The 27,201-nt window shown below is 36.6% G+C and overlaps 3 protein-coding genes across 5 annotated transcripts in view; 1 reads left to right on the forward strand and 2 right to left on the reverse strand.

The window, feature by feature from the left end:
- The window catches only part of LOC116266870 (cycloartenol Synthase-like), a 62,381-nt gene extending 51,024 nt beyond the window's left edge, over positions 1-11,357 (reverse strand). The window contains exons 1-5 of the mRNA XM_031648313.1: positions 11,157-11,357; positions 7,531-7,719; positions 1,924-2,013; positions 1,596-1,793; positions 88-172 (exon numbers count right to left, since the gene is read on the reverse strand). Of these exons, the coding sequence (XP_031504173.1) occupies positions 88-172; positions 1,596-1,793; positions 1,924-2,013; positions 7,531-7,719; positions 11,157-11,357 (763 nt within the window). The remainder of the gene's footprint in view (positions 1-87; positions 173-1,595; positions 1,794-1,923; positions 2,014-7,530; positions 7,720-11,156) is intronic.
- Positions 11,358-21,351: 9,994 nt separating this feature from the next.
- On the forward strand, positions 21,352-22,271 carry LOC116267213 (uncharacterized). Of its 3 annotated transcripts, none has more exons than XR_004175532.2 (2): positions 21,352-21,559; positions 21,904-22,271. XR_004175532.2 is itself a non-coding variant. In XM_031648821.2 (2 exons), exons 1-2 carry the CDS (start codon positions 21,375-21,377, stop codon positions 22,116-22,118), a joined length of 354 nt encoding a protein of 117 aa, XP_031504681.1. In that variant the 5' UTR covers positions 21,352-21,374; the 3' UTR covers positions 22,119-22,271. The 3 variants fall into 3 exon arrangements, 1 of the variants encoding a protein (XP_031504681.1); XR_004175533.2 differs by having other exon boundaries at positions 21,931-22,271; XM_031648821.2 differs by having other exon boundaries at positions 21,950-22,271.
- A 2,639-nt stretch (positions 22,272-24,910) lies between these two features.
- Positions 24,911-27,201, reverse strand: part of LOC116266909 (cycloartenol synthase 2-like) — a 59,245-nt gene continuing 56,954 nt past the window's right edge. The window contains exons 17-18 of the mRNA XM_031648386.2: positions 25,452-25,535; positions 24,911-25,241 (exon numbers count right to left, since the gene is read on the reverse strand). Of these exons, the coding sequence (XP_031504246.1) occupies positions 25,128-25,241; positions 25,452-25,535 (198 nt within the window). The 3' untranslated portion in view covers positions 24,911-25,127. The remainder of the gene's footprint in view (positions 25,242-25,451; positions 25,536-27,201) is intronic.

The raw sequence follows: 27,201 nt of genomic DNA on the forward strand, positions 1-27,201 counted from the left end.
CCATTGTGTAATAGTCATGGCAATCAATTACTAAAAAAATAAAATATATATCTGATAATAATGTGACCATGAGCAGTTGACGATTACCTGGATGCATAGGGATGAAGTAAGGAAGAAGCCATATCTCTGGAGGAATGGGATTGTTGCCGGACCAATCAATTACACCCAATACCTACAGTACGTATCAAATATATAAAATGCCACATTTTTTTGTGAAGATCAATTTTAACTTTAGAGAACAGCTATGAATGATGAAGAAAACCCTTTTGTAGAATATACTAATATAAAGAAAATTTCTTAAAGCAACATCTTCCCAAACACAACACCTAAAGTTTTAGTGTCAACAGAAAATGCACAGAAATTTTTTATATCGTGAAAAAACGCAAATACAAAGTTTTATACAAATGAACATAAACACATTTTCATCATGGTAACTTTGGCTTTCTTAAATTAGAGGCCTATTAATGAGTTGAAATCTTTACAACACCTTCTACTTGAATATTAAAAAAACCGATATTTGAAATTTTTTTAATATTTTTTTTTTGAAAAACCACATTTTCAAGAAAAAATGGCAAAAAAAAAACTTCTTGAAGAATGTTATTGGTGACTATGACAGTTAGCAATCAATATGTCAAAGCTTGAACCCACTCTTCTCTTTCACGAACCTCACCATTTTCTACTTTGTGCTTTATAAGAAAAAAAGGTTAGTCCCCACACTTAATCACAAACTTGATGGAGAACATTTTTAGACCTCTTTCTATTAACAATTGGGAACCAGCATGGACATGTTCGGTTAAGGTGAAGTTGGTACAAATGTCCAACAGGTAATAGTCGGGACACATAGGACAAGGAACAGCGTGCATAAAAGACCGAGTCATTCCAACACTTTTCATGGTTTACCACAAAGTAGTGTCTAAAATAGTGTCTCGTGGAATGAAAAAACAAGTACCTAATAAAAAGAACATGGTGTTTTGTTCTTAAAACCATCGAAAAATTGACAAAAAATACCAATGGCAGGATGAATAGGATAGGGGTGTGGTAGATAAGGCATCATGTCTATTGGACACATAGGACAAGGAACAGCGGGTATGAAAGGCCAATCATTCCAACACTTTTCATGGTTTACCACCGAACAATGTCTTGTGGAACCAGAAAAACAAGTACCTAATAGAAGGAACATAGTGTTTTGTTCCTAAAACCATCAAAAAATAACAAAAAAACACCAATGACATGATGGATAGGACAAAGGCGTGGCAGACAAGACATCATGTCTATTTTATTTAGAGGAACAGTTATCAAATGACCTTACATGTGCCCAAGTGGCTACGCATGCATCCATGCACTATAATGAGGTTATTGCATGAGTCACATTTTATATTCTCTATTGCATTATGACATAAAAAATGCATGATCTACTGTACATCTCTAGTTAAATATGTAGGTAACGAATAAGGTCATTTGTCCTTGAATGACATAAATACATTCCTGATGGAAAATACTTTTGAAAGCAGCAATGTAAACTTTCTTGTTGTCAATATGAAATAACTTAACGCAGAAGTCAACAGAAAGAAGGAACCAAAGGTCTAGCCCCATACCGTAAGCCACATCTTCCCCCATGATGGTATTGCAGTGACACCACCCCTATCGAGGATCCACTTTCGTGCTTTCTCCAATCGACCTGATTCCTTTCCTTCAAGCTTTTCACCAAATAATCGTAATGCGACATAGTTTAGTGCTGTACAAAACATGGTGCTGTGTCCTTCAATATGAAGGCCCCAACCTCCATCTTCATTCTAAAATCCACATCAAAACTCTTTCAAAATTCTTGAAAATTAAATCTTAAACAATATAAACAAGTGCTATCAACAATAAAGAAACAGATTATAAAGAAAAAGAGACAATGAGAAGGATGTATGTCCTTGCCTGATGGTTGTACATGTACCGACGCATTTCTTCCACATGCATTGAAGATAAAACGCTGTGCAGTGCTCCAATAACGTATAAAACGATCACCTGTAATATATCATGTGAGAACATCTGTCATTCCCAACCATTTCTTTTCTTGTGATGAAAAATAGATCAAACTCAAGCATGATTGTTTGTTTGGATTTTTATTACGCTGCATCAGCAAATATACAGATTTTTGTTTTTAAAACTCAAACAAAGATCTTCTAGATGTGAAACAGTGAAAGAAGATAATTTTAAGAAAAATTTATGAAAATGTTTATGGGTGAAATGCAACTGATGTTCAAAAGTTATTCATGTAACTATAAAATAATTAAAAATTAGGTGCCTTCCTGAAAAAATTCTAATCTTCGACTAGGCATTGGGAGAATAAGAAGCTGAAAATCTAAACGTTGGAAAATTAAACTTCAAATTGTGAGATGTTCAGGTGTCCTGTTCGAGTTGAGTATACACGAACCAAGCAGCTTGTCCCCCTTAGATAAGGGCAACCAAATACTCGTTGGACTCACTCCTTTGGCCATCGAACCTACTGAATGGGAGTTGTGCTTGGTAGAATGCGTGTTGTGCACCAACCTAGTGCATGCACAAAAATGCAGCAAAGGAATTTTGGGAAAATTTCAGCCGTTTATGAAAGAGAAATAGACATTTTGGAAATTTCATTTTTTTAGATTTCTATCTTTTGTCCTTATAGGGATGCATTACCTTCATTAGGCCAGGGGCATTCTAGTCATTTTATACTTTGCACATGAAAAGTCATTGCGTGCATATAGCCAGCTTCAAGGCTTGAGAGAGTGAGTTGTGTGCACCATGAAGATGCACCCAACTGATATGCACAAAAGAAAAGCAGAAATTTGGGATATTTTGGATATTGTTCAAAGAGATTTTTTTTTTGTTTTTTATTTTCACTTATCCAAAATATTTTCGATATTTTGTGTTTCACCCCTCATAAACCAAACCATTGTTGTTGTTGTAAAAAGGTATATTTTTTTTTCTCACCTTTCAGTTTGGTCCTTATAGTGGTGTGGTTTTAGCTTTTGTTTTAGGAGAATTTTGGTCATTTCAAGCACCAAGCGCTTTAGATGTGTCTACTCTAGCTATGGAATGTTAGGAAGGAGCTGGCGTAAATCTTGGTGGAGGATTTGGTTCTGTTGGGCTTATCTTGGAGATCATTTTGCCATATGAGATGGGAGTCTTTTTTTTTTTGTTAAGATAATCATTGTTATTTTTCTTTCCATCATTGTCTTATTTTCCATTGGCGAGTGATCTCCAAAGAGGCAATGCCTTTGTAATATGGTTCCATTGTATTCTTTAGCAATTAATGAGAAGATCACCAAGACAGCAACATGCTCCTTCTACCCTGGACGTAGGCAAATTGCCGAATCATATAAATGCTTGAGTGCGCTATTTTTCATTGTCTCACATTAGTTAACAACCTCTTAAATGCTTGATTGCCTTGTTTTTCAATATCATATTTGTTGACATGGTATCAGAGCCAAGTTGGTGTTTGTGACATTATATCTTGTGTAGTTGTTCCTTGCTGCTTTCTTTTTGGATAACATGGCTAGTTCTTCCAACAATGGTGAATTTTAGCAAGAAACCACCAACACCTTTCGGCGCAGTGGTGGTGACAATCAACAAGAGAACAATTCCAACACCCTAAATTGTCACTACCCAATTGTTGAATGAATCAAATTATTTGAGTTGGGCTAAAGCTGCTAGACTCTTCCTTAGTGTGGCAAAGGAAGATTGGGGTATATCACCGAAAAGATCAGGCAGCCCTCCTCCACCGATTCCAGGTAGGATGATTGGGTTTCACAAAATGATCATGTCATGGGATGGCTAATGAATTCCATGGAACCTCATATTGTGCACTCCTTTATGTACCAAGAATCTGCTCAACAGATTTGGGAATCCCTTAAGGAACTCTATGATGAGAAGAATGTTACGGCTCTAGTGTTTCAACTCCAGCAAGAAATATTTAAATGCAACCTGGAAGATAAATCTATCCCTGTGTACCTGAGCTTGCTTAAGGATCTCTGGGATGAATATGTTCAACATAGATAAGCGACATCTAAGTTTGACAGAAGGAGACTTGAACAAGATAAAAATTTTAAGGTATTGGCTGGTTTGGGAGATTATTATGAAAGGTTAAGGAAACAAATTTTAATGACCAAACCACTTCCAACATGTTGGGATATCATTAGACGACCCAGTCATGATAGATAGTCAGAGAGGAATTCTGAAAAGACCAATTGTGTGGCCAAGGAAGATCTAGAGAATTTCTTCTAGAAGTTTGCCAAATCAAATATTTTGACGTCTGCTAAAACTGAAGTAACGATTTTGTCTTCCTTACCAATGCTAAGCTAAGATGGGTGATTGACTCTGGGCTCACTGATCATATGACCAGCGTCGAAAATCAGATAGGTGATTTTTAGGAAGTTCATGGTAGAAGTGTACATACTGCCAATGGAACACCCATATTCGTTGAAGGAACAGGGAACAAAATTGTTTTCCCTGGATATCAAAATTCTGAAGTTCTTTATATTCCTATTCCTGATTTTTTCCTCCAACTTGATGTCTACCAGTAAGCTTACCAAGAAATATAACTGTTTTGCTATTTTTTCCCATAAGAATGTGATATTTCAGGAAGTGGGAACAAAAAAGGAGATTGGTAGAGGTGTGGAGCGCAGGTATGTACTCAATCAGGTTGGTGCAAACTTGCTCACCTAAAGAGAAGGAGAGTAAATCTTACTAGCATTGGCGTGCTCGCCTTGGACATGTTTCCAATAGTCTTAAATAAATATAATGCCTGAGTTAATTATAGATAATTTAGCAAGTGATGCATTTGAATTTTCTAAGTCTACCAGATTACCCTTTCCTAAGTCAGAGACTAGGATCATGTTTTGGTTACAAATACTATGTGACATTTATTGATGATAAGTCAAAAATAAGAACGAAGTTGCTAGGGCGTTTGAAGAATTTGTAACTCTTGTTTATATCTAGTTTAATGTGAAAATCAACTCTCTTAGATATGATAATGGTGGTGAACATGTGAATGATCTTATGCAAACTATTATGAAAAAGCATGCTATTCAACCACAAAATACGTGTGCATGGCATTGGACAGAGTAAGAATAGGCAGTGTCTCAATATTGCTCGGTCTCTCCTCTTCCACATGGATGTGCCATTGAAGTTCTGGTCTGATGTGATGGCCATTGCATGTTACATTTCCAACAGGATTCCTAATTCAAGTATAGAAGATCTTGTACCATTGGAAATTTTGTACAATAAACCTGTCTCTCTGAATCATTTAAAAACTTTTGGTTGCAAGTGCTTCGTCCATGTGCGAGCTGCTCTCAGAAACAAGGTGGAAGAAAGAGTTGTGAAATGTATAGTCCTCAGGTACTCCAACTATAAAAAGAGGTTTAAGTGCTTTAATCATGTCACTAGAAAAATGATTATTTCCTGCCCCTAACCCCTGAAAATGAACCTAATGGTGTATCACTTACAGCTGACCCTATTTCTACCGATCCCATACCTTCTGACCAGTCCTCGCCCAATCCTAGTACACCCACTGAAACTATCTTGAGAAGATCTATGCGTCCCACTCAGCCTCCTCACTATCTTAGTAATTACCAAACCTATGCCATTATAAAAATCGGTTATCCTATAGACAGCTTCATGACCTATTCTAAGACTTATAAACTGTATCAGACCCCTGTCCTAAACATGTACTCTCACCATGAACCTTCGAGATTTGATGAGGGTAACAAAGACCCCTTATGGAGAAGTGCCATGTCTGAAGAGATATCAGCCTTGAGAAAAAACAATACCTAGGATTTGTTCCATTTCCTCCTGGCAACAAAGTGATAGGGTGTCGGTGGATCTATAAAATAAAGTATAAGAGTGATGGCACGGTAGAGTGATATAAGGCAAGTTTAATTGCAAAAGGCTACACACAAAGGAAAGGAGTGGATTATAATGAAACTTTTACTGCCGTTAGTAAAATAAATTCTGTTTAGACACTACTATCTATTGCAGCTAACAAAAAATTAGCACATTATGCAACTTGATGTCAAAAATGCATTCCTCAATGGAGATTGACAAGAAGAAATCTATATGGAAGCACCTCAAGGCATAGAAAACAAGCACATGCATGTTTGCAAACTCAACAACTCATTGTATAGGTTGAAACAGTCCTCACGTGCATGGTTTTCCTAGTTGGGTGATGCTCTTATTAGGATAGGATTCACAAGAAGTATAACTGACTATACCATGTTTACGATTAAAAGGATTAAAGGAACTCTAAAATTATTGTTCTCCTTGTGTATGTGGATGAAATCATTCTCGCAGGTGGCAACAGTGACTTCATAAATAATGTCAAATCTTATTTGCATCTACTATTCGAGATAAAAGATTTTGGTAAATTGAGATATTTTTTTAGTATTGAAGTCGCTCTTTTGGATAAAGAATTTTTTTTTTTTTGTCAAAGAAAGTATGTGTTGTAGAAACCTCCTCAGAATTAAATTGTAAACTCAAGAGAGAGGAAAGAGAGGAAATTGACAAAGAATCGTATCAAAGGTTGGTAGGTAAATTAATATACCTTACCATAACTCGCCCTCATATAACTCACACCATAAGCTTGGTGAGCCAATTTATGCATAGTCGAAAGAGAAAGCAACTTGAAGCAGTTCAAAGAATGTTGCAGCCCTGGAAGAGGAATATTGATGAGAAGAAACAACTATCTTACATTGATAGGAAATGTTCATGCAACACATTTGTTGGAGGTAATCTTGTGTCATGGAAAAGAAAGAAATAGGGTGTAGTTGCTAAATCAGTGTTGAGGCCGAGTATAGAGCAATGGCTACCTGCACTTGTAAAATTGTCTGGTTAAAGGCTTTCTAAAAGATATGGGTATAGACATTACATGTCGAGTTGAGTTGAAATATGGCAGCCATATTTCTTGGGCCTAACCCAATATATCATGGGCGGACAAAACATATAGAGGTAGATTGCCACTTAGAGTAGGATCATCTCCGTACCTCATGTTTCAAGTGGAGAAAAACTTGTAGATATCTTTACCAAGTCATAAGTATTGAACGACATAAGATACTCACCAACAAGTTGGGGCATATTGAGATCTGCGCACCAACTTGATGGAGAGATTGTTAGGAAGGAGCTGGCGAAAATCTTAGTGGAGGATTTGGTTCAGTTGGATTTATCTTGGAGATTATCTTGCCAGATGAGATGGGAGTCTTTTTTCTTAAGATAAGCATTGTAATGTTCATTTCCATCTTTTTCTCGTTTCCCATTGCCGAGTGATCTCCAAAGAGGCAATGCTTTTATAATATGGTTTCATTGTATTCTATAGCAATTAATATGAGATTACCAAGAGAGCGACAGGCTCCTTCTACCGTGGACGTAGGCATATTGCCAAACCACGTAAATGCTTGAGTGCCTCATTTTTCATTATCTCACATTCGTTAACATGGAAGCTTTCCATACTAGAAACTCTCAAAATGCAGATGCCACATAGGAGGAAAACAGTAAAGCTTAGAAGCTCACCAGTGCTGGGATAAAAAACAGGTTGCCGCCAAGATCAGCAGGCCAATGCCCATCATGTGCCTGTATAGTTGAGTAGAATTTAAGAGCCCTTTGCAAAGTCACTGTCACAGCCTCCACTGAAGGATCTTCACCCTCCGATACGCTCACCGACGGCAGCATGGACAAGTCGCAGGGATTTTCTTTTGCAAACTGCATTAATTTCCCAAATAAAAAAATATTTACGAAGTTGGTAGATGTTATTCCAATTTATATTAAAAGGACAGAACGATGACCATGAAGTACATCAATGTTATTGGTGGGTTTAAATTTAAGAAGCTTATTCATATATTGAATTCAATTCTGGTTGTATAAGCTGAACTCAACTAGCACTATCCCTTTCACGACTTTGGAATGTAAGCTTGGAGCCGTACGAAGATGGAAAATTAACAAATGTTCCTCACATGAGAATGAGAGCGAGAGTTGTATTCTGTGATGAGGTCATCAGTCTTACATGAATGTACATACTCATTCAACTGCGTAATCATAAAGCATTGAAACTTTTCATAACGCTTCACCGATATTGACATATGCACTACCAAGTTTGATGGCGTTCAAGTTAATGTACTGTATTATTTTGAAGGTGAGATATGGAATGAATTTGCTGTCAGGAATATTGCACTGATTTTTATAAATTAAGCAAACAATAAAAGGTTATGCAATTTGCAAGTCTATATATGTTAGGCAAAATAAAAGTTCACAAATCTCCAAACTCCAACAAAATTGCATACAAAAATGCATCCCTTTGATGATATTAGTGAGCTCGTCAAAGGGGGTTTGATTGCGACCAAAGAAGCACAAAGAAGGTAAAAACTGAAGGAGGTCATGAGAGTTGTACTGCAGAATATGCCTTCTTGCCCACTGGGGCCACAGCCAAACAACTAACAAGTGAAACTGGAGCCCTAGCTGCACGTATAATGAGTTGCAGAGACTTGCCAACTGTTTGTGAGGGAGAAGGTGCAGAGATGGCTAAGAATGAAGTGCTGGGTTGTCCTTGACAAAAAATACGGGGCAGTTCTTCCTTGGCAGTCCAAACCCTCACTGTTGATGAACAGTTGCAGGCCATTGACATGATTCGTCCACGACCAGAGGGCCGACTGCTAAAAGGAGAATTCCCCGGCGATTGTTTATGCACAGAAAGGGATTTGTGGTTCCGACAACTTATCTCAAGAACGTGTCGTTAGAGTGATTAATCAATGAATTTTGCTTCAAGGGACATAGATAGCTGGCCGGACAGGCGGTGTGCCATCGGTTTTATTTTGATGGGTGCTATTTTCTTAAGACTACAAATGGTAGGATCATAACACCCCTTAAAGGCAATACTATACCCCACTAAGGTCTTCAATGCAGTCCAAGACCTGAAGCTCCGGTGAATTTCGGGTGGTTGAGAGCTTCCGGTTTCTTTCCTAAGTCGTGAATTGTTAAACCTCCCACTCACGTGCGAGGAATGTATTTTCTAATAACCAAACAAGTAATTAGGTCAATATTTCATATTCACATGAAGAAGCTGAATCTTAGTTAGATTAGCTTGGGGAGGAATGTCAGAAAGAAGAGTCGGCAAGTACTCGAACGCGTTTTATTTGAACATGAACAAATAGTTGCCAATGATTGGCAGAGATGCATGAGGTTGCCATATGTATACAATGCATGCCATGTCTGATAAGCATACCATACATGATCATGAAATGCAGGATCTTGTGATTTGTACAACATAAATCACAAATGGAGTGGCGTCATCTCCTCTACATGTAAGAAGAAAGCTAAAGAAATTGGACGTAGACGCTATCATCGAACTAGCTAGCTAGTTGCCTGGATAGGAGATGCCATCCCACAATAAATGAACTGAATCACATTGAGAATATTTAAATAAAAAGGGAAGAGTGGCGTATGAAATGGCATCTTTGGGGAGAGGATTTGAAAGCAAAAGGGAAGAAAAGAAGTTGGGTTTGCGAAACCAGAGAAGGCGACACAATTCTCAAGGTTATTAAATCTCTTAGATCGAGGTGCTCAAACTTGGTAAAAAAGTCAGTCTTTTCTCGTAAGCAAAGACAGGTAGGTCAGTCTTGAACTGGATCCTTGAGTGGTAGGGTTAGCTTCAGCTGGGTTATGCCCAATTTCCCACGCCCTTTTATTGAGCACATTTCATTGCAAGGACAGTCAGTTGTATGTACCAGTGTTGCATACGACAGCACCGGAAAAAAAAAAAGAAAAACAAAAAGAAGGGACGGCTGAGATATTTTTGTGGTTTTTTTTTAAAAAAAATTCAATTTTAAATTTTTTTTGTTCTTAAAAAAAACTTTTTCTCACCAAACATATTCTATTTATACCCTTGATGTGCATTTTTTCTTCTTTTCCACCGGACGGTATATATAACCAGCTTGACACACTCTTGATATATATGAACAAGTTATTGCATGCAACTGACGCATTTGCCTGATTGAAAGTGTGATGCACGTCATTTTGTGAAAAAATAATTTAAGTTATGTTGTTGAAAAGCTAAAAGTCTTTGGAAAACCAAGTTGTACGTTCTCTTTCTTTGTCAATTGATTAGTAACACGTTTCAAGACTTACTAGTCTTTCTCATGCATTCATGGCCATTTTCACGTCTCTGAGTCTGAAACACTCGGCTTTTTAATGCGAGGAGCGTGGAGTTTGTCGGCATATTAGTATTTGGCTTACCTTGTCTTTGAAGTGATACCCATGAGTAGTAGCACATAATTAACTACACTCTAATTCCTTAGCATCTCTTCATGACTATATATATATATATATATATATATATGTGTGTGTGTGTGTGTGTGTGTGTGTGTGTGTGTATAATCTCCTTTCTTGTTGATATTATCAAATTGCATAGTTAAGGAAATTTAGGTTTATTACACAAAAAATAAGAATGTGTTCCATTTTATTCTTCTAAAGTAAAATGGTAAATTTTCACCTATGTAACAGCTTTCTTAATTAACCATGGAAAGACTGCCGCCCGCGTGTGTTTAACAACATTGAAAGGTTAGCAGTGTTTTCTGTAATTGACAAACCCCAGCTTGGTGTTCTTTTGGAATGTTTTCCATTATTTGTTTCACTTATTTCAAACTGGTACACTTTGTTTTATTTTTTTGGGGAGCTCTAAATTTGTGATAAGTCAATATCAAAAATTTTCATAGAATCCAGTATTAAATGTTTTAGATTTTCTAGAATTTGAAATATTGATTCTGCATGGGACAGACCTAAATGTAGGATAATATAGTCAATCTAAAATTCAAAGACATTATAAATCTATATATGTGTTTTTCATTTAATAAGTTTTTTTAAAAAATAAAGTAATTAAAGTTCTGAAGAGCAGCTTGGCGACGCCAGCCGGTCACTCTGCTGCCTGTTCATCCCGGTCGTAACCGAGCCTTGCACATCCGGGCAAGTAAACTGGAAGATCAAGAAGCTACGAGGAAAAAATATCCCACTAAACTGGAAGAACTAACTGAATATCAACAGATACTAGGCATCGTCCGTCTCACAATTAGCTAGCTAGAAGAAAAAAATTCCCTGCATGCATGCATGATATATAGGAACAGGAGGAGATTATCTCTCTCCATCCTCACCTGCATTCTCATGATGAGATCGGAGCTGTGCTTCTTCTCAAACCGATGCTTCGTGAAATTCTCCCGTGCCTCCTCGACGGCCTTCCGATCTTCCTCCGACCCGAAATCGGGATCGAACTCCCACACGTCCCTCCCCACGTGATCGTTGGTCGTCCTCAGCCATGGATCTCCGCCTCCCTCCGCCACCTTTAGCCTCCACATCCTCCTTTTGGATGGAGAGAGAGAGAGAGAGAGAGTCTGTGATATACAGCAGTAGTAGAGAACTCTTCCTCCCAGCTCTTTATAGCGCAGCTCCGTGGGATGAACGGCCTCAAGCGGAAGAAAATTATGAAAGGAAAATTTTACAATTACACACCTAATAAATATCACAATAAGACTTTCATATAGAAAGGCTTTCTCCTTTAACCACTCGATATTTCAAAGCTTAATTATTTTAGAAAGCCCTCTTTTACTCACTTGGACTAGCAGTCTAGCATGAAACCATCTGATTTGAGTTCAGATGACTAAAATGTCCTTGAGTAACACTTCACTCTTCTCTCTCCTTTTTTCTCTCTCTTTTTTTTTCCATTGAGAGGGTGTTGTTTGACTGAACTCCTGTGTCTCACAATATTCCTACACGATCTATGTAACATAGGATCAAACTTATATTTATGGTGTTGCCATACTCATCCACATTGCCCCTTAAATCTAGTACGTGGTACCTGTACATGAAATTTCGTTCGCTAGTACACCTAATGATGAAAGTACTTTTATTTGATCGAAAAAAAAAAAAATTGTGATGACAAAAACGGAAATGAAAAAGAAGTAAAAGGACTCAAAAGGACAATTCTTTTTTAAACATTTCAAAAATGTCCCCACTACCATTGCGGTTGCACAACCCCTCAAGGACTTCATATAAATATATTACAAATTCTTGTGGTTGTACATACGTCTTGACTTTAGAGATCATCCATAATACTTATTAAAAGACTCCTAGATCCGAGATCCTTACTTTCCTATATGGTGCACGGATTCAGATCGTCTCTTATGTACCTTAAATAGAGATTCACATTCAAATGCCGGTTACAACTTGGTTCGTTGATGAGGGGTGGGTGAGAATTCATGCAGTTGGTTAGGGTAGTAGTGTTTTGGAAATGAAAAAACTTTGATGAGATGCATTGGAGCGAGCCAACCTGGTCATCTCTATCTCTCTCTCTCTCTCTCTCTTTCTCTTTCTCTCTCTCTCTCTCTCTCTCTCCTGCACGCATACACATGAAGGTGTCATGCATGCAGAAACCTGGTGCACTGGTGCGTCAAACTAACTTGATTGCTGATTCAGATCTCTCTCTCTCTCTCTCTCTCTCTCTCTCATATGCACGCAAACACGTGACGGTGTCATGCATGCAGGAATCTGCTGCACTGGTGCGTCAGATTAACTACTAAACGAATACGTGGGCATGCCTCCCGGGTCGATATGCAAGTTGGGGATGATTAAGCACACCTAACGCTATTGTTCGAGGTAGCAGTGCAGATTTATCGTTCCAGGTGCCAGTGCAAGTTGGGGGAGATTTATCATTTTCTTTCTTTTATTACAACTGCATAATGAATGGAGATGTGAACGAAAACCGACGTTCATACAGTTGCACTATCGATGCGGATATTAATGTTCTTTGTTCTTTTCTGTGTAACATTTGTCTCAGTTTTGAATTGGATTATGTACTGCTTGAGAAGAGAAGGTTAATTATCATCTGTGAAGAGAAGAGTTGACCACCTCTCCTTCACTTTGCTCGATCCCTTGGAAATTGTTGATGTCACTCCTAGGTCTGTTGGTTTGAACCTTTTCTCTGATTAGAAAACTTTGATCTTTTCATTATGCGGGAGGCATGGGCGTTCTAATGGCACCTGTTGGTTAGCGCTGTTTAATTGGCTAGAATATTTTTTCTTTGGGGTTCTTGGAGGATTGATAGTCATATATATAATGGAAAACTTTTTTACCTCCTTTTTAGTATATTAGGCATCATATCTTTGGGTATCCATCCAAACTTCAACATCTGGGATGGAGCTTCTTTCTCTTCACCGTATCTCAACCTCTCCTTCTTCTCCTAGATCTTCCTCCTCCTCTCCTCTCTTCTGTTCTACTTTTTCCTTCCTCCTCAAAGATTATCATACCTTGACTGAAGCCAAAGGAAGATGAGCAGCTCTGTGCTCTAAGACTTCTCCCTTTTCTCCCCATGAAAAGGAACTCTCTCACCCATACTTATCTCTCTCTCAAGTCTCTCCCCAGAAGGAGTTGAGCTCTCCTTTTTGGCTGAAACAAAAGGAAAACCCAGGCTAGATCAACCCCGGTCGGGTCCAGCACATGAATGATAGCTCTATTACTATTCTATTGTCTTCATTTAAGCTAGGTAGTTGCAGTCTAGAAAGAACTCTTCTGTGAGCAAACTACCCACAATAATTAAGAACAATTACCATGTCTATTTCTAACAAAAGTTTTTTTCTCTATATCATGCATGATGGAAGTTGAATTTTCTGTTTTACGTAAAAAAACTCCACCGATGAAAAATGACCGATAACAATGGGATCTTTTGTTTTCTGCATCCATGTAGTTGAAAAAGGAGGACCTAATCTAACATTAATATTCAACTCAAATATCCTATTGAAAGCAAAGTATATATCCTTCTTGTGGCCTTCTTACAGCTGGTTTGGATTGTAGAGGGAAATTAAATGCTTTGTTTGTTAAATGAAATTATACTTGTTATTGTTCACGATCATACCAACAATATTATGCGAAAATGAAAAATTAAAATTTTCCAGCATGGCAATTGAGAGAGGCGATAGAGGAAGCAAATGAAAACGAGATATTCCAATTAAAATCGGCAGTGGTAGAGGCATTATTCTAAACTGAATTAAATACTTTCCTTTATTTTCCTTTGTTTTCTTACATACAACTAAACAGACATGACCTTTTATTATATCTTTCATTTCATTCTCTTTCAATCCAAACAAATTTTTAGAACAGTTTCTTTCCTTTTCTTTCTTTTCCTCCTCATGGCTACTGTCTTCCATTATTTTCTTTTCCTTACATCCTTTATAATCTTTCCTTTCCTTCCATCCAAACATAGCCTTAGTTCTTTATAGGTGATTTTATAAGAACTGGTTTTCCTTTGTTAATCAGATAAACCACACCATCTTCCACTAGATCATCCTTAAGGTACTTGGTAACCGAATAAATTATAGTGGTGGTCTTTTTTTTTCTTTTTTTTTTGCAAAAAGCAAATTCTAACTTCCAAATTCATGCCTTCCAGAGGCCATAAAATAAAATATGTCAATATGTTTCAAAAACGATACGAAAGTTGATAAAAAATTACATATGTATTAGGCCTAAACTGGTTATGTGCACGCTCCTGAAATGTGCACAGCGGATGCAATATTGACCAAATACCTTAGTTTAAATTAAAAAAGAAAAACGAAACTTTTCAAAAGATGAAAAGGGACTGTTAAAAAGTAGAAAAAGACTAAAATGAACATTACTTTATAAAAAAATTTAAAAATACTCCAACCTTTTTTTTACTTTGGTGCATACTTCTTGGTGTACATAAATGCGCGTGCAATTTGATCTTGTACTGGAACTCCCTTTTTTTTTCTGTCAACTGACACTTTTCAGCAGTGTTACCAATGGTTCGAGGCAGACACATTAATAATGCCATGTGTCATCTTCTTCATTTTCCTGGTATGTTCAATTTTTTATTTGCCAATTGAATTTCAAAAATTTTAAAAGTAATATCATTTGCGGATTAATAAACCACTTCGATCTTATTCCATTCGATTCAACCAATTGACTGATTTTTTCTTTTTTCCGCAAGAGATCTCTATTCATAAACTGATATTCGTGATATTGTGTTTAAGGCCTACACTATAGGATAAGCCCTTCCATTGAATGCGAGACCTTGGAGAGCTACCAACCATCCAGTTTTAACTCTAATCATGGACTGGATGACGGGCACTCTAAGTTTAAACTTCAAATTGTAAGGAACACTCATATGTAATAAAACTAAAAATTAATAGTTTTTATTTGTTAGTAAAGTAAATTTTGTAGGCTGGTGTAGGCGTTCAAATACAAGGTAGCTCCATCACTGGACAGTACCATAGAATCAAGAGCTCTAAATTGAACCATTAAAAACAGCCTTGTTGACTTTAATCGGGAAACGTAGCTCTACCACTGGACAATACCGTAGAATTAGGAGCTCTTAGTTGGATTATTAAAGACAGCCTTGTTGGCTTTAATCGGGAAACGTGGCTCTGCCACCATAGAATTAAGAGCTCTTAATTGAATCACTAAAAGCAGCCTTGTTGGCCTTCATCGGGAAACCAGTGACCACTGTCGCAAATATTATTCCCAAACATCCACTATTGATTGTTGAATTACCACTTGACCTTCTTTTAGAAAAGTGCAACCACTGGTGTTCAGCTAGCCTAATTATATATTTAATTAGGAGGTAATTAAAGAAAGAGTAATGAATTTTTAAGCCTTTTTTTTTCTTAATCCTGGGGAATCTTGACCGTTCGTACATCAAGCATTATTAAGACAACGAAGCAAGGCAACATGCATGAAAGAAAAAGTATAAAATATTAATATACAAACTTTTTGAAAACGTGCAATCAACGAGAATAGCGTAGTTGATTGGGTTAGAAGTCTGTGAGAAAGCAGATCTCTAGTTCGATTGTCATAAGCATTATGATCTTGCATCTCAAGATAGTGAGACGTGACATTCAAATTAAAGGGTGCACCGCTGCCATTACCTCACTTGGAGCAATAGAGATGAACTTCTCACTTACCCAAAAACTTTCAAAAAATGTCCTAGAACTCCCTTAAAATTTGTAAAAGAAAGAAAAAAAAATGTGTCCCCAACACTACCAATTAAGGCACCAAGAGTTCTAGAAACTGGGCTTTAAAAATTCTCTCTAGGCAGTAAGTGCTGTACTTCATAATTGGGAAAATTTCTGCCGCTATTCTCGATTTATAAAGCTCTAAATATAATATGTAAAAAAATAAAAATAAAATAAAAAACAGGAGCAGACCTTTATGTAACTTATCTTATATTAATTTGTGCAGATATTATAAAGGTAGTAGAATTGATAGCAAATGCAACCAAACTGCAACTTGTTTTAAAATAGATATATTACCTATTCACCCCAGAATTTTCTTTCTTTGCTGCTGAGGGCGAGGGTGACCCATCAAGAGATTATGTGTATTGAATTCCTCTTGGCAGAGTCCGATCTGGGCACATGAGTTTATGCTTCTTGCAGCAAAATACACTTAAAGAAGGCAGCCATCCGTCTGCAATAGTACTTTCTAACAAAATCAAACCTCAATCTATTAAAATCTAAACACGAGGTTGTAGACCTGTTGGCCGGAGCTCCAACATCCTGCACTTGTGAACCAACTGTAACAGTCTGGCGGCCCTCCGCATTGCTCCGCCTTTCATTAAACTTGCTAATTAAGAGATATACATTTTCCAGCATTGAGCAGCATAGCTAGTTTGGGCTTCCATGCTAGTTTGGCTGATCAGTCGTTGGATTTGCGTTATAAATAACTTTTCCTTCCATGCTTTCATGAGCTTGTTGGGCCTCAATTCCGAAGGAGAATGTAATAGTCCAATATCCTTTAAAGCAAATTCATGTCCCAATCTATGAATAAGTCATAAATCTTTGGAATTTTATAAAATGATAATGATATCAACGTTCGTGATAGAACCAGAATATAAATTGACAATTTTCAACCATAAATATGTCGGACTTCAATAAAACCAATAATTTCAAAAGAAAAAAACTTGCTCTTAGCTGATATATTAAAATGGCATTTTGAAGGCAAAATGCCGTTTTGTCTCCAAAATGCCATTTAAGGTGTGTTTGGGAGACAGTCGAAGCTAGGTTTGTGAATAATATGATGCCCTAAGTTTTCCCCATAAAATGTTGTTTTGAGAATGTTAACACACAACAGGTTGCATAACTGATCAATAACAAGTTATTAAAACTTATTTTTACAATCTCTAGGCGTATACTTTTTGGCTTTTAATTTCTGAGTTTGCCATGCGTGGTTTATGTAGAGAAAACTAAAGGGTTGTCTATGGTAACTTCTTAGATTAAAATTCATGAAAGAAATTATTTTCAACATCTAGTTATGTGGCTTCTTATTAGTACTTATAGCTACAACTTCAATTATTCTGATAGTTGTTGGTTTAACACCACTAGGCTGAATGTATCAAAATTGTTAAACATTCTTATTGACCATAGGATCTTATATTGTCCTAAAGAGTTGTGAAACTTTGCTTTGATTTTGTATGTCCATTTACATCTAATGGCATGTTTAGCAACAAGGAACAAATTCCCAAGTCAAATTATTACTAAGTGTCTCTATTTCCATTTTGATAGCCATGACCTAATTTTAGTCTCTTTTGTTTCCTAAAAGATGACCTCTCTTTAGAAATGAGATTTATTTCCAGTTTTAGTAATGCATAATTATGCTGCATTATGGTTAGTAATATATTCACTAACACACAGGCCAATGTGTGTTACAGAATGGACCACATGGCCATGCGATGCCATGTCATCCATAGATGTACCTCATTTGTCAAGAATCCATGCACGCATGCATATATAGGAGATATAACATCACGTCATATTCATATCATGTAATTATATAGTCCATGCATCCATGCATACATGATATCATCATATGCATGAGCCATATGTCATCACGCATCACATACATCCATGCATGACATGTCATTTCTTCCATTCTCATCCATTATCCATATGCATGTGCACATATCTTCACACATATATACACGAATCTTGTGTTCATATCTTATGGTATAGCAAATGAATGTACGTCTTGTGTATTAATGCGTCCAGTATTCATCATCAGGATCAAAAAGCATCACAGGCATGTCATATATGCTGTGCGTTCACTCATGCCAAGTTTCATTGCATGTATGAAGAAGCATGCTCGCTAGGCATGCAGGCTTATGTGTTCTTTTCAGGTAAGGTCGCATTAAACATAGGCTGTTTACTCTATATTTCAGGTGTTAGTTTACCCATATCTTGGGTTGAACTCTTTATTATACAATTTTTATACTTGGTATGATCTGATTTAGGGTCAGATGAGGGAGGAGGAGGGAATCTGACCTTAAATCTATATATCTGAGATCCTAAAGAACTTGTATCACCTTGGATCTGAGATCCTAAGGAACTCGTATCACCGTGGGTGGATTTCATATCCGTAGTGAAACAAACACAGCCCTTTTGAACATAAATAAATATATAGTTTTCTGAATTAAAATGATAGTCTCAAAATATAAATGATGTTTCAATTCATAAAAAAGTGATGGATTCTTTGACGTGCCAGCTTTGTGAAGAGCCACAAATACGAGCTTTTGATACCATTGGCCCCCCCTGTCCAAGGCAAATTGCAGTAAGCAATCCTGAATTTCCACATTGCAAAAAGAAGGGTATTTTTGTCAACTATCTTGAGCACTTTTATACTCCTCTCGTGAAGTCCACAGGGTTATGTCTCTGATCTGATCTGAGTGTCTTAGGTTTAGTTTGAGTTAAGTGTACTGTCACTTTTGTCTCTCTTGAATGATGCATTTATCATATAGCTTGCTTCCCATGGCTCATCTATTGTTCTCAGGGTTAGGGTGGGGTGGCGTCCATTCATGTTGTTTATGTTATAAGTTTATCCAAAGTACTTACTTATATTATATATGCTATTTCTTCGGATCGTGACTGTGGTAAAGTGCTTGAGTTATTGAGAGGTTGAAGCCCGGATTGGAGTTCCAGCAAGAAGAACAGATAGGAGTAGTTTAGGATTGTGTCTGCCCATGTTGATCCTTCTATTTGCCTGTTTGAACTTGAATGAATGTTAATGTGCTGAATTGATGCTTTATCTTTGTGAGACATTCATTTTTGTTCGATCAATATGGTTAATTCTTTAGTGTTTGTAGAATTCATTATAAACTTTATTCCTATTCACTGTGGATTGACTATTGCTCACTACTTGATGAGAGTTAAGAAAATTGTTTTATTGGTGCATGACTGTTACTTGATTTAGAAATTAAATCCATTTTAAAAAAATATCTCATAATAAAAGGTGCGTCTGCTAGCCACTACCATAATTTTGTTAGTCATTCATAGATAGGGGAAAGGTATCTCTTCCGCCTCAATGGCCAGCATTTTGGAAACAGCTGTTGTCACTCTGTTATGCTCTGGCAGACTTTACTCTTGCGTCTCCTGGACCGGCGCTTTACTACTTACTGTGGCCATTTTGCTAGCCATCACTGGAGATGTCAACGTATCTGAATTGAATCAGGTATTCGTCTAAACTGTTCCCCAAAAAAAAAAAAAAGGATATGGAAAAGAATTTAATATCTGATTAAAAAAATAGATTAGATTTGGATTCAGATTTGGATCGGTTTAGTTTTAAATAAATATCACATATCCAATGCTCTTACATTTGAAAATCGGTCAAATTCGGTTCAAAGATTCGGATTCGGATATGAATGTAAAGAAATCGGATTTGGATTGTAAATTCAAATTTAGGGTTTAGATTGAGATGTCATTTTTTTTTATTCGTATTTGAATCTAAATATGTGAATATCCAAAAAAGTGAATATGGTTAAGGATATATCCAATTGAAATCAGATCGGTTGACAGCCTTACCTAGCAACATTGCTTTTTCTACACCTCATCAGCAAGCATTTTGCTACCCACAACTCCTGCTTTGCTTGTCATCATTAGCGAACTCTGCTTCTCCTATGCTCTAGCCAATGTTTTTGCTATTTTGCTACCACTCGCCAGCAATCTCTGCTTCTCTTGTCCCTCACCAGCCGATGCCTTTTGTAGTATCAACATACTTTGTTGCGGAAAGTTGGCCTTCCCGCAGTGAGGGCAACATGGATGGTGATGAAGCACTTCTCTATTGACTGGATATTTGCATTAGTCTATGTCAAATAATTTCATAACCACAGTCACAAATAACGTCTTGAAGTTTTAAACGGTGAGGTCTTTCTTAGGTATAATATGCTAAACTTGAAAAAAATAAAAAAATATAATCAATTTTTAAAAAATTTTAAAAACTAAAAATAAGAAAAAATAAAATAAGTGAGAAACTAATAACACAAACATCAAAAGATAAGTAGATTCGCAACAAATAAAAAATAGAAAATGAAAAATGAAAAGAAAACTGTCTCGCATTAAAAAAACTAAAAAAATAAAAAAAGTGAAAAAATGAAAAAACGCATTAAAAATGTGTTTTTTTTAATTTTTTTTTAAATGCATCTTTTTTTAAGTTTTAAACTACCATTTAATTTATCACGTTTTTTAGCATTTTTTTCAAAAAAAAAAGCATTTCTATGACTATGGTCTTAACTCTATCATGCCCTCTAACATGTCATGATAAATAAACTCCTCTGACTTCATCACCTTTCTTAGTCGTTTAATTCATCTTTTTCTGGAAGAGCTGCTGAGGATCCGTTGCCACCCATTTGGATCCTCTTATCTCTACCATTGCAGCCAACCTGCAAAATCTATAAAAGAGCGATTGGACAATCTCGCCAGCACGGTCGAATAGTCCTCCGGAAACCCCAAGAAAAACATACAAAAAAGAGCATACAAAAAGGGCAGATGAGGCAAAATCTCACAACGTTCTCACCAGAAAATCCTTTTACCAAGTTCTCATCGAAAACTAATTAATCACGTTCTCAATTTCTCTTTTTTTAATATTTATTTAGGAGAAACCGTTTCCTCCTTACGTGTAAAACCTTCAATGTCATACACTTACACCCCATGGTTTTAGCTTGCTGTATACAATCCTATGTATCTTAATATACACTAAAAAAAAAGGTGGATTCACCGATGAATGAAAGGGCAGACAAAGGTGAAAGCATTTTTACTGATGTCTAGGAAACTGTGTAAAAACAAATCGAATTTCACCGATAAAAATCAGCCTTCACCAATGAGTGACAAGAAAAGACATTGAAATTCAGTTTTTACTTGCAGAAGTTGAGAGGACGTCGATAAACACTATCTTTTCACTGACAGGTGTTGAATCTGGTGTGGGCGACCTTTGCTCCCTCCATCAGTTGGAGGGACAAAAAAAAAAAAAAAAAAAAAAGGCAATCGAGGTGTCACGCTTTCCACCGTCGATACCTTTAGGGTGAGTTTGATGCACGGGGTGAAATGTGTTTTTTTCGAAAAAATGGTACGCCCGCAGCCCTTCTCTGCCTTGCCCTGCTGCCTTCTCCCATTGTACCCTTCTCAGGACTCTCTCCCCATCGCCACCCACGTTCCCTCTGTGCGGGCGTCTCTTCCACGAGGAAGGAAGCACTAGCTCTTGCTGCCGTGGCCTGCGATCGAGTTCGGAGGTAAGCAGCTTTCTTCGAGAAGAATCGTGGGGATGTCGTGGTTTTGTGGTTCGTTTATGGTTTTTCTGTTGCTTTCCTGTGCGTAGGGGGTTAGTTGGGGTTGCATTGAATCAGAGGTTTTCGATTTTGGGGCGACGGAGAATGTTGGATTTTGGTTACGGGGTTTTTGGGTTTCACTGCCTTATGGGATAGGTGGGACGGATGAGGAATGAGTGCGTTTCGGGAAAGGTAGGGTTTATGGGTTTGGGATGTGGTTTTGGTGAATGTGGAATCGGGTGTGATGTCGGCATTGTGAATGTGAGGGGGTTTCGTGTTTCTTGAATTGTTTATGGTTTTAATTTTAGGGAGGGAATGCTAAAGGAAGATTGCAGGATTCTCAATTGATTGCAGGACTTTGCTGGGAGGGGAGACTCGGGAATTCAGGATACAGTGGTTATGGATAGTTGAAGATGTGAACATTATGGGAGCTTGTGTATTCTGGAACCGCGGGTGGGATTCAAACCTCTGCCCCTTTGAGTATGAGCTGCCTTGCCACTCTCACCCTTATTCCCACATATAAAAATTTGAAATCATACTTCAATTTAAATAGGTGTTTGAGCTAAAAATAAATCCACTTACCTATCTTTAGTGGGGTTAAATTGAGTTTTTGTAGTGTGCAAAACTTCGTCTGTATAGTAGATGCCATCAAGAAGCTAATTTGCATTTAGATATCCATATATAACAAAATCAAGAAAAGAAACCAACCTCAAAGTTAAGTTGATGGTTTTAGTTCAAAGGGAGGCCCTTTTTTGGGTATTAAACGTCAGTATACAATAGGCTTGGAACATATCATGTAAGGTTTACTTGGGTTAGGGGACGGGGAAAAGTCAAGATATGAAAAACATTGATGGTTGAGAAAGAAAACATTCCAAACTAAAAAAAAAAATTACAATTTCAACACAAACGATCAAGTTTATCCAATTTGATGAACACAAGATAAATGTGTTAATGTGTTATCCTCAAGATGCAAGAAAACCATACTAAATGTGATTCAAACCTACAGACTAGAAGTATGCATATGAGATCAAAATGTGCATAACTTAAGGACCTCATCCTGGGGTGATTGTCTAAGATTGTTATTGTTAAATAATTATCAAAATTCATTTTGGAAGGGTTTCAAAACAACGGAAAATGGATTCAAAATCTTGACTTATTCATGGCCTTCTGGCAAGGTTTCGTGGGCATCTATTTTGTGCTTTAAATATGTGCATTCTCCAGATCAGACTCCCTTTTAGAATTTTGCTAAATTCTGATTTCTAACAGTTTTTACTAGGAATCCCATTTGCCACATTTTATAAAACTAATTTAGATTATTAAATTGGATTTGAAAGGTAGCATCTTTTGCAACTTCTCCACATACGGTTTTGACATCGAAAGTCTGGTTCACAATCTTCAAAGCCTACTACAGGGAAAGAATTTTTAATTACTTTTTCATCTTATAAATGTATTTGTATTCACAAATTTTTAGTAAATCATCGGACATCCAAATAAATTCAATCTTGAAATTAGCTTTAGGACAAACTCAAATTGCACCATGTTGACTTTGAAAACACTTTCCTTGAGAAAATGCCTCTCGAAATGAGTTCAATTTCAGACTTACTTTTGTGTAATAGAATAAGTTCGGAAAATTATTAATAATGAGCTCTTAATTGAGAACTAGATATTTAATCCTTGACCCACAAAAGACCCTATATCAGATTTAGCTTTGTTAATGTAATATTTAGAGTTGTCCTTTCAGAATATACTGCATTAACTCGAAGTTTGTTTTGATGAACTGGCCTAAGATGGCTGTCCAACGGGAGCCAAAAATCCTACCTTGGGATCTTTTCTCGTTTTTTGGCCTACTATATGGTTGGCGAAACAATTTTAGGAAATTGTACATATCATCAAAATATTTTTGCACACTTTGAGAAGGGTTGTTGCACTAAAAATATTTGAATTATACATGCGACTTTTGTTCATATTGTCCAGACGTTTCAAACTATTTTTCCTTTATATGTTCGTCGAATTGGAGAATTTCAAAGTTCCTACCTTGTGTGTGGTGTCCAATAAATGAAGATATGGTTTGAACCAAGTATTAAAGATCTGATTCCACAAATCTATTATGGTTTAAGTTTTCCATAAACTGTGATTTGAAACAATAAATGTTTGGGCCGATCCTTGCAAAGAAATGATGGCTTGCTTTTACTCCTTTTGACAAAGAAAAATGTTTAAAAAATTGGAACCCTACAAAAATTGTATAACTTCACGTACTGATTTAGCGCTCACATAATTCTTGGTATGTGTTTCACCTAAATATGTAATACATTCCATTTAAGTTAAGCAAATCCTCTTGGCCATCAGGAACTATGCCAAGTATCTATGAGATTTGGAGGATATATCCAGTCAAATCTGATTGATATTTCATCCAAAGTTTGAAGAGCATAAGAGCAACTTCAGAAATCTGCACATACCATTTCGTTAGCCTTCGCACAAATTTCTGAAATATACAGCCTAGATTGTCAACACGGGAAAAAACGCATACGGTACATTGTTTGACCAACACCAAACAGTGCAACTTCCACACGTTCTCATGGAATGCCATGAGATTTTGCTCAATCTAAGAGGACAGCAAATATGCGCCCCATGGTGCATTAACGTTCACCGTGTCTACCATCACACTATAGGAATATGCACCGTTTGCATGTCCGACCATGTTGTTCACCATGTAATTTGCACAGATTGCCTGAGCACGCAATATGATTTGCCTGGATTAGGGAAACGCAAAATATTCGTTAAGTACTTAGTCATTATTTTTCAATCAAGTTTATCAGAGTTTAAATTTGATTGTTCATGATAGCAATCATTGCACTAAATTTGGTTATTCATTTAGCAATCACTCGTGGAGTCAGAACAGCCAGATCTTGTACCTGTCAACTAGTCTCATATCTTTGCTTGTCCAGCAAAACTACAAAACGGAAGTAAGTCATTTCAAAAGCATATTTCCAGAACTAATGAAAGCGCGCCCATTTCGAGTAAGTGCCTTCCCCGAAAAATTTGCAAGAGAGTTGGTAAAAACATTTCTTATGGAATTCATATGCCTACAGTTGACCTTTCCACTTGACGGTTTCCTCCAATTGTCCTTAAAACGTTTCTTTGGGTATAATTTCACAAATTGAAGGATTCAGTTAACATTTAGTTAAGTGGAACCGCAAAAACATCCGAGCACTGATATCTGATTAGGCAAAAAAACAGTGATTCTAATTTTAGCCAGAATACTCTCACGGTGGTCTGATGGGGAAAAAACTTCTCACGGTGATCAGGTACTCTCACTGAAATGCTGAAATAACATCTACCTCATGTAATTATCATTAATAAGAGAATCAGGTTACACTAGGATACACAAATACTCTACTGCAACTCTGAGGATGGAAGACAGAGACCTGCAAAATATTACTAAACTAAAAGCTAAGGGTGGGAATAAGCAACTTAAACTGTTTGATCTAAATTAAACCAAAACTAAAGTCCAACATGCTGAAAAGGACAGTAACTAAGAAGCTGAAAGCACACGGGTGCGATATTCTCCCAGGGCCCATATTGGAAATATATTCCGGTATGCCGCATAACTGATCATGCAGTTTCTGTTGAAAACACCAATAATTTCCTACAAGTAAAGAAAAACCAACCAATAAGGAGTAGAAGACTCAAAATAATTTTTTTGCATGTGTTACAACTAGAAACATCACCTAGCAGATCACATGATAAGATGTGAAAGAAGATTAAGAACCCATTTACTCAGATAAACATTAGAAAGATTACTAAAAATCCCCTTCACAAATAAGATATTGTAGAAAAGGCTCATGAGATGGCATACCTGCTGAGGAAAATCACCATTTTCCATTTGAGCATTAATTAATACTCTCGCTGCACGATGCAGAGGTTCTGGATCTCTCTCAGCCTAACTCCAAAACAAGTTCAGTTATCAAGTACTTCAAATTTGACACGATAATTTCATGTCAGAAAAATAAATGACATACATGTTCAAAGGTGAAAGCAAAAACAGCGAGGAAAAATGAAAGCAGTCTTTTCTTGAGTTGCAGTTCTTCAAACGGGCCAACATATGAATATCACGAAAGTGCCTTTCTAATCTATTTGATCATCAGTTATTGTAGAAATTTTATTGGCTGCATCATGCCTGGCCTTTATTTTGCATAAACCATGAACAAGTGTTGTTGATGACTTAATTCAAAATAAACAAGATTATCAATATTTTATGAATTCCATCCATGTCCTGGATATGTTCATAGATAGGAATCCTTCATATTAGTCAATTTTTGCATTTTGAGGTTTCAATTTTCTAAATGAAACTTTATAAACATTAGTAGAAATTATACATATTTCCATAAACTGGAAGAGATCTTTTTTTCCCACTTCTGTTAGTTTATCATCCTCCATCCACATCAACATATCCACCAATGGGTCCAAGCCCACCATTCTACTACTATCAGCCCTATCATAACCACAATCACTGGAATCACCTTCACCGCTAGCACCTTACTGATATACATTTGGTATATGCATGTGTGTTCTATATACCCACAGTATCTATCATATGTCTGTGTGTGTGAATACTATATTATGTGACTATACATTTTTCCCTTGTAATTCTTTTTTCCTTTGTTTACTTTTCTTTATTCTTTAGGTAAATTATTTTTTTTCTTTTTTTTTTTTGTTTTTGGTCAAGTATAGACTTGACCTTGCTGACCTGGTCGTGTGGCTAGACCAGCATCCCTTTGTTGTATATATCTTGAATCTCTTGCCTTTACTAAGCAATTTTATTCTTATTAATAAAGCTTTTATTACAAATATGTGTGTAGAGCACTCTCATTGCTTGTCTTGGGACTATTTGTCTAATTATATTTGTGGTTGCATACTATGGTTGAAGTATGTGTGAGCTTAATGTAAAGAATGCCTTTAATTTAACAACTTGCATGAGACAGTTTACATGCAGCAATCCCCAAGGTTTGAGGTTCAAGGGCAGTATAGCACGGCTCAAGTTACAAATGGAATATATAGTTTCAAACAAAGCCCTTGTGCATGGTTTCAAAAGTTGTCTGATGATATGTCTACAAGAAATGAAATGAAAACTGCAATGTGTCAAGCACATCAAAGTCAATAAACAAAATGTTAAAGGCACTGAGTTTAGCAAGGATTTGAGCCAGAGACTAAACAATTAGAGCATGTGTTCGTTTAACAATCATGCCCATCCAATAACTAGGTTATACTCTGAATATTATAACACTTGGACACTTTAACAAACACTATCAACCAAAGAGCTGAAACATGACTTATAGGATGAATGAACTAAAAAAAGTGAAAAATAAGTAATGGAAAATCTTGGATCAGTAGAAACACAAGAAAAAGCATTCTATATGCATAGAATGTCACCACACCAATCTTTAAATTTAAGCAGATAGGTCAGAACCAATTATGCAATTTTGAGACACAAAAATAGCATGGAAATGTTCTAAGATATATCTTGACCACTTAACAGGGTACAAGGGCTAGCAAGGAGAACAAGTTGCTGGTTTTCTAAACAACAACTAACCAGAATCACCAGAATA

The sequence above is a fragment of the Nymphaea colorata genome, chromosome 13 (assembly GCF_008831285.2).
Source record: "Nymphaea colorata isolate Beijing-Zhang1983 chromosome 13, ASM883128v2, whole genome shotgun sequence".
Lineage (NCBI taxonomy): Eukaryota > Viridiplantae > Streptophyta > Magnoliopsida > Nymphaeales > Nymphaeaceae > Nymphaea > Nymphaea colorata.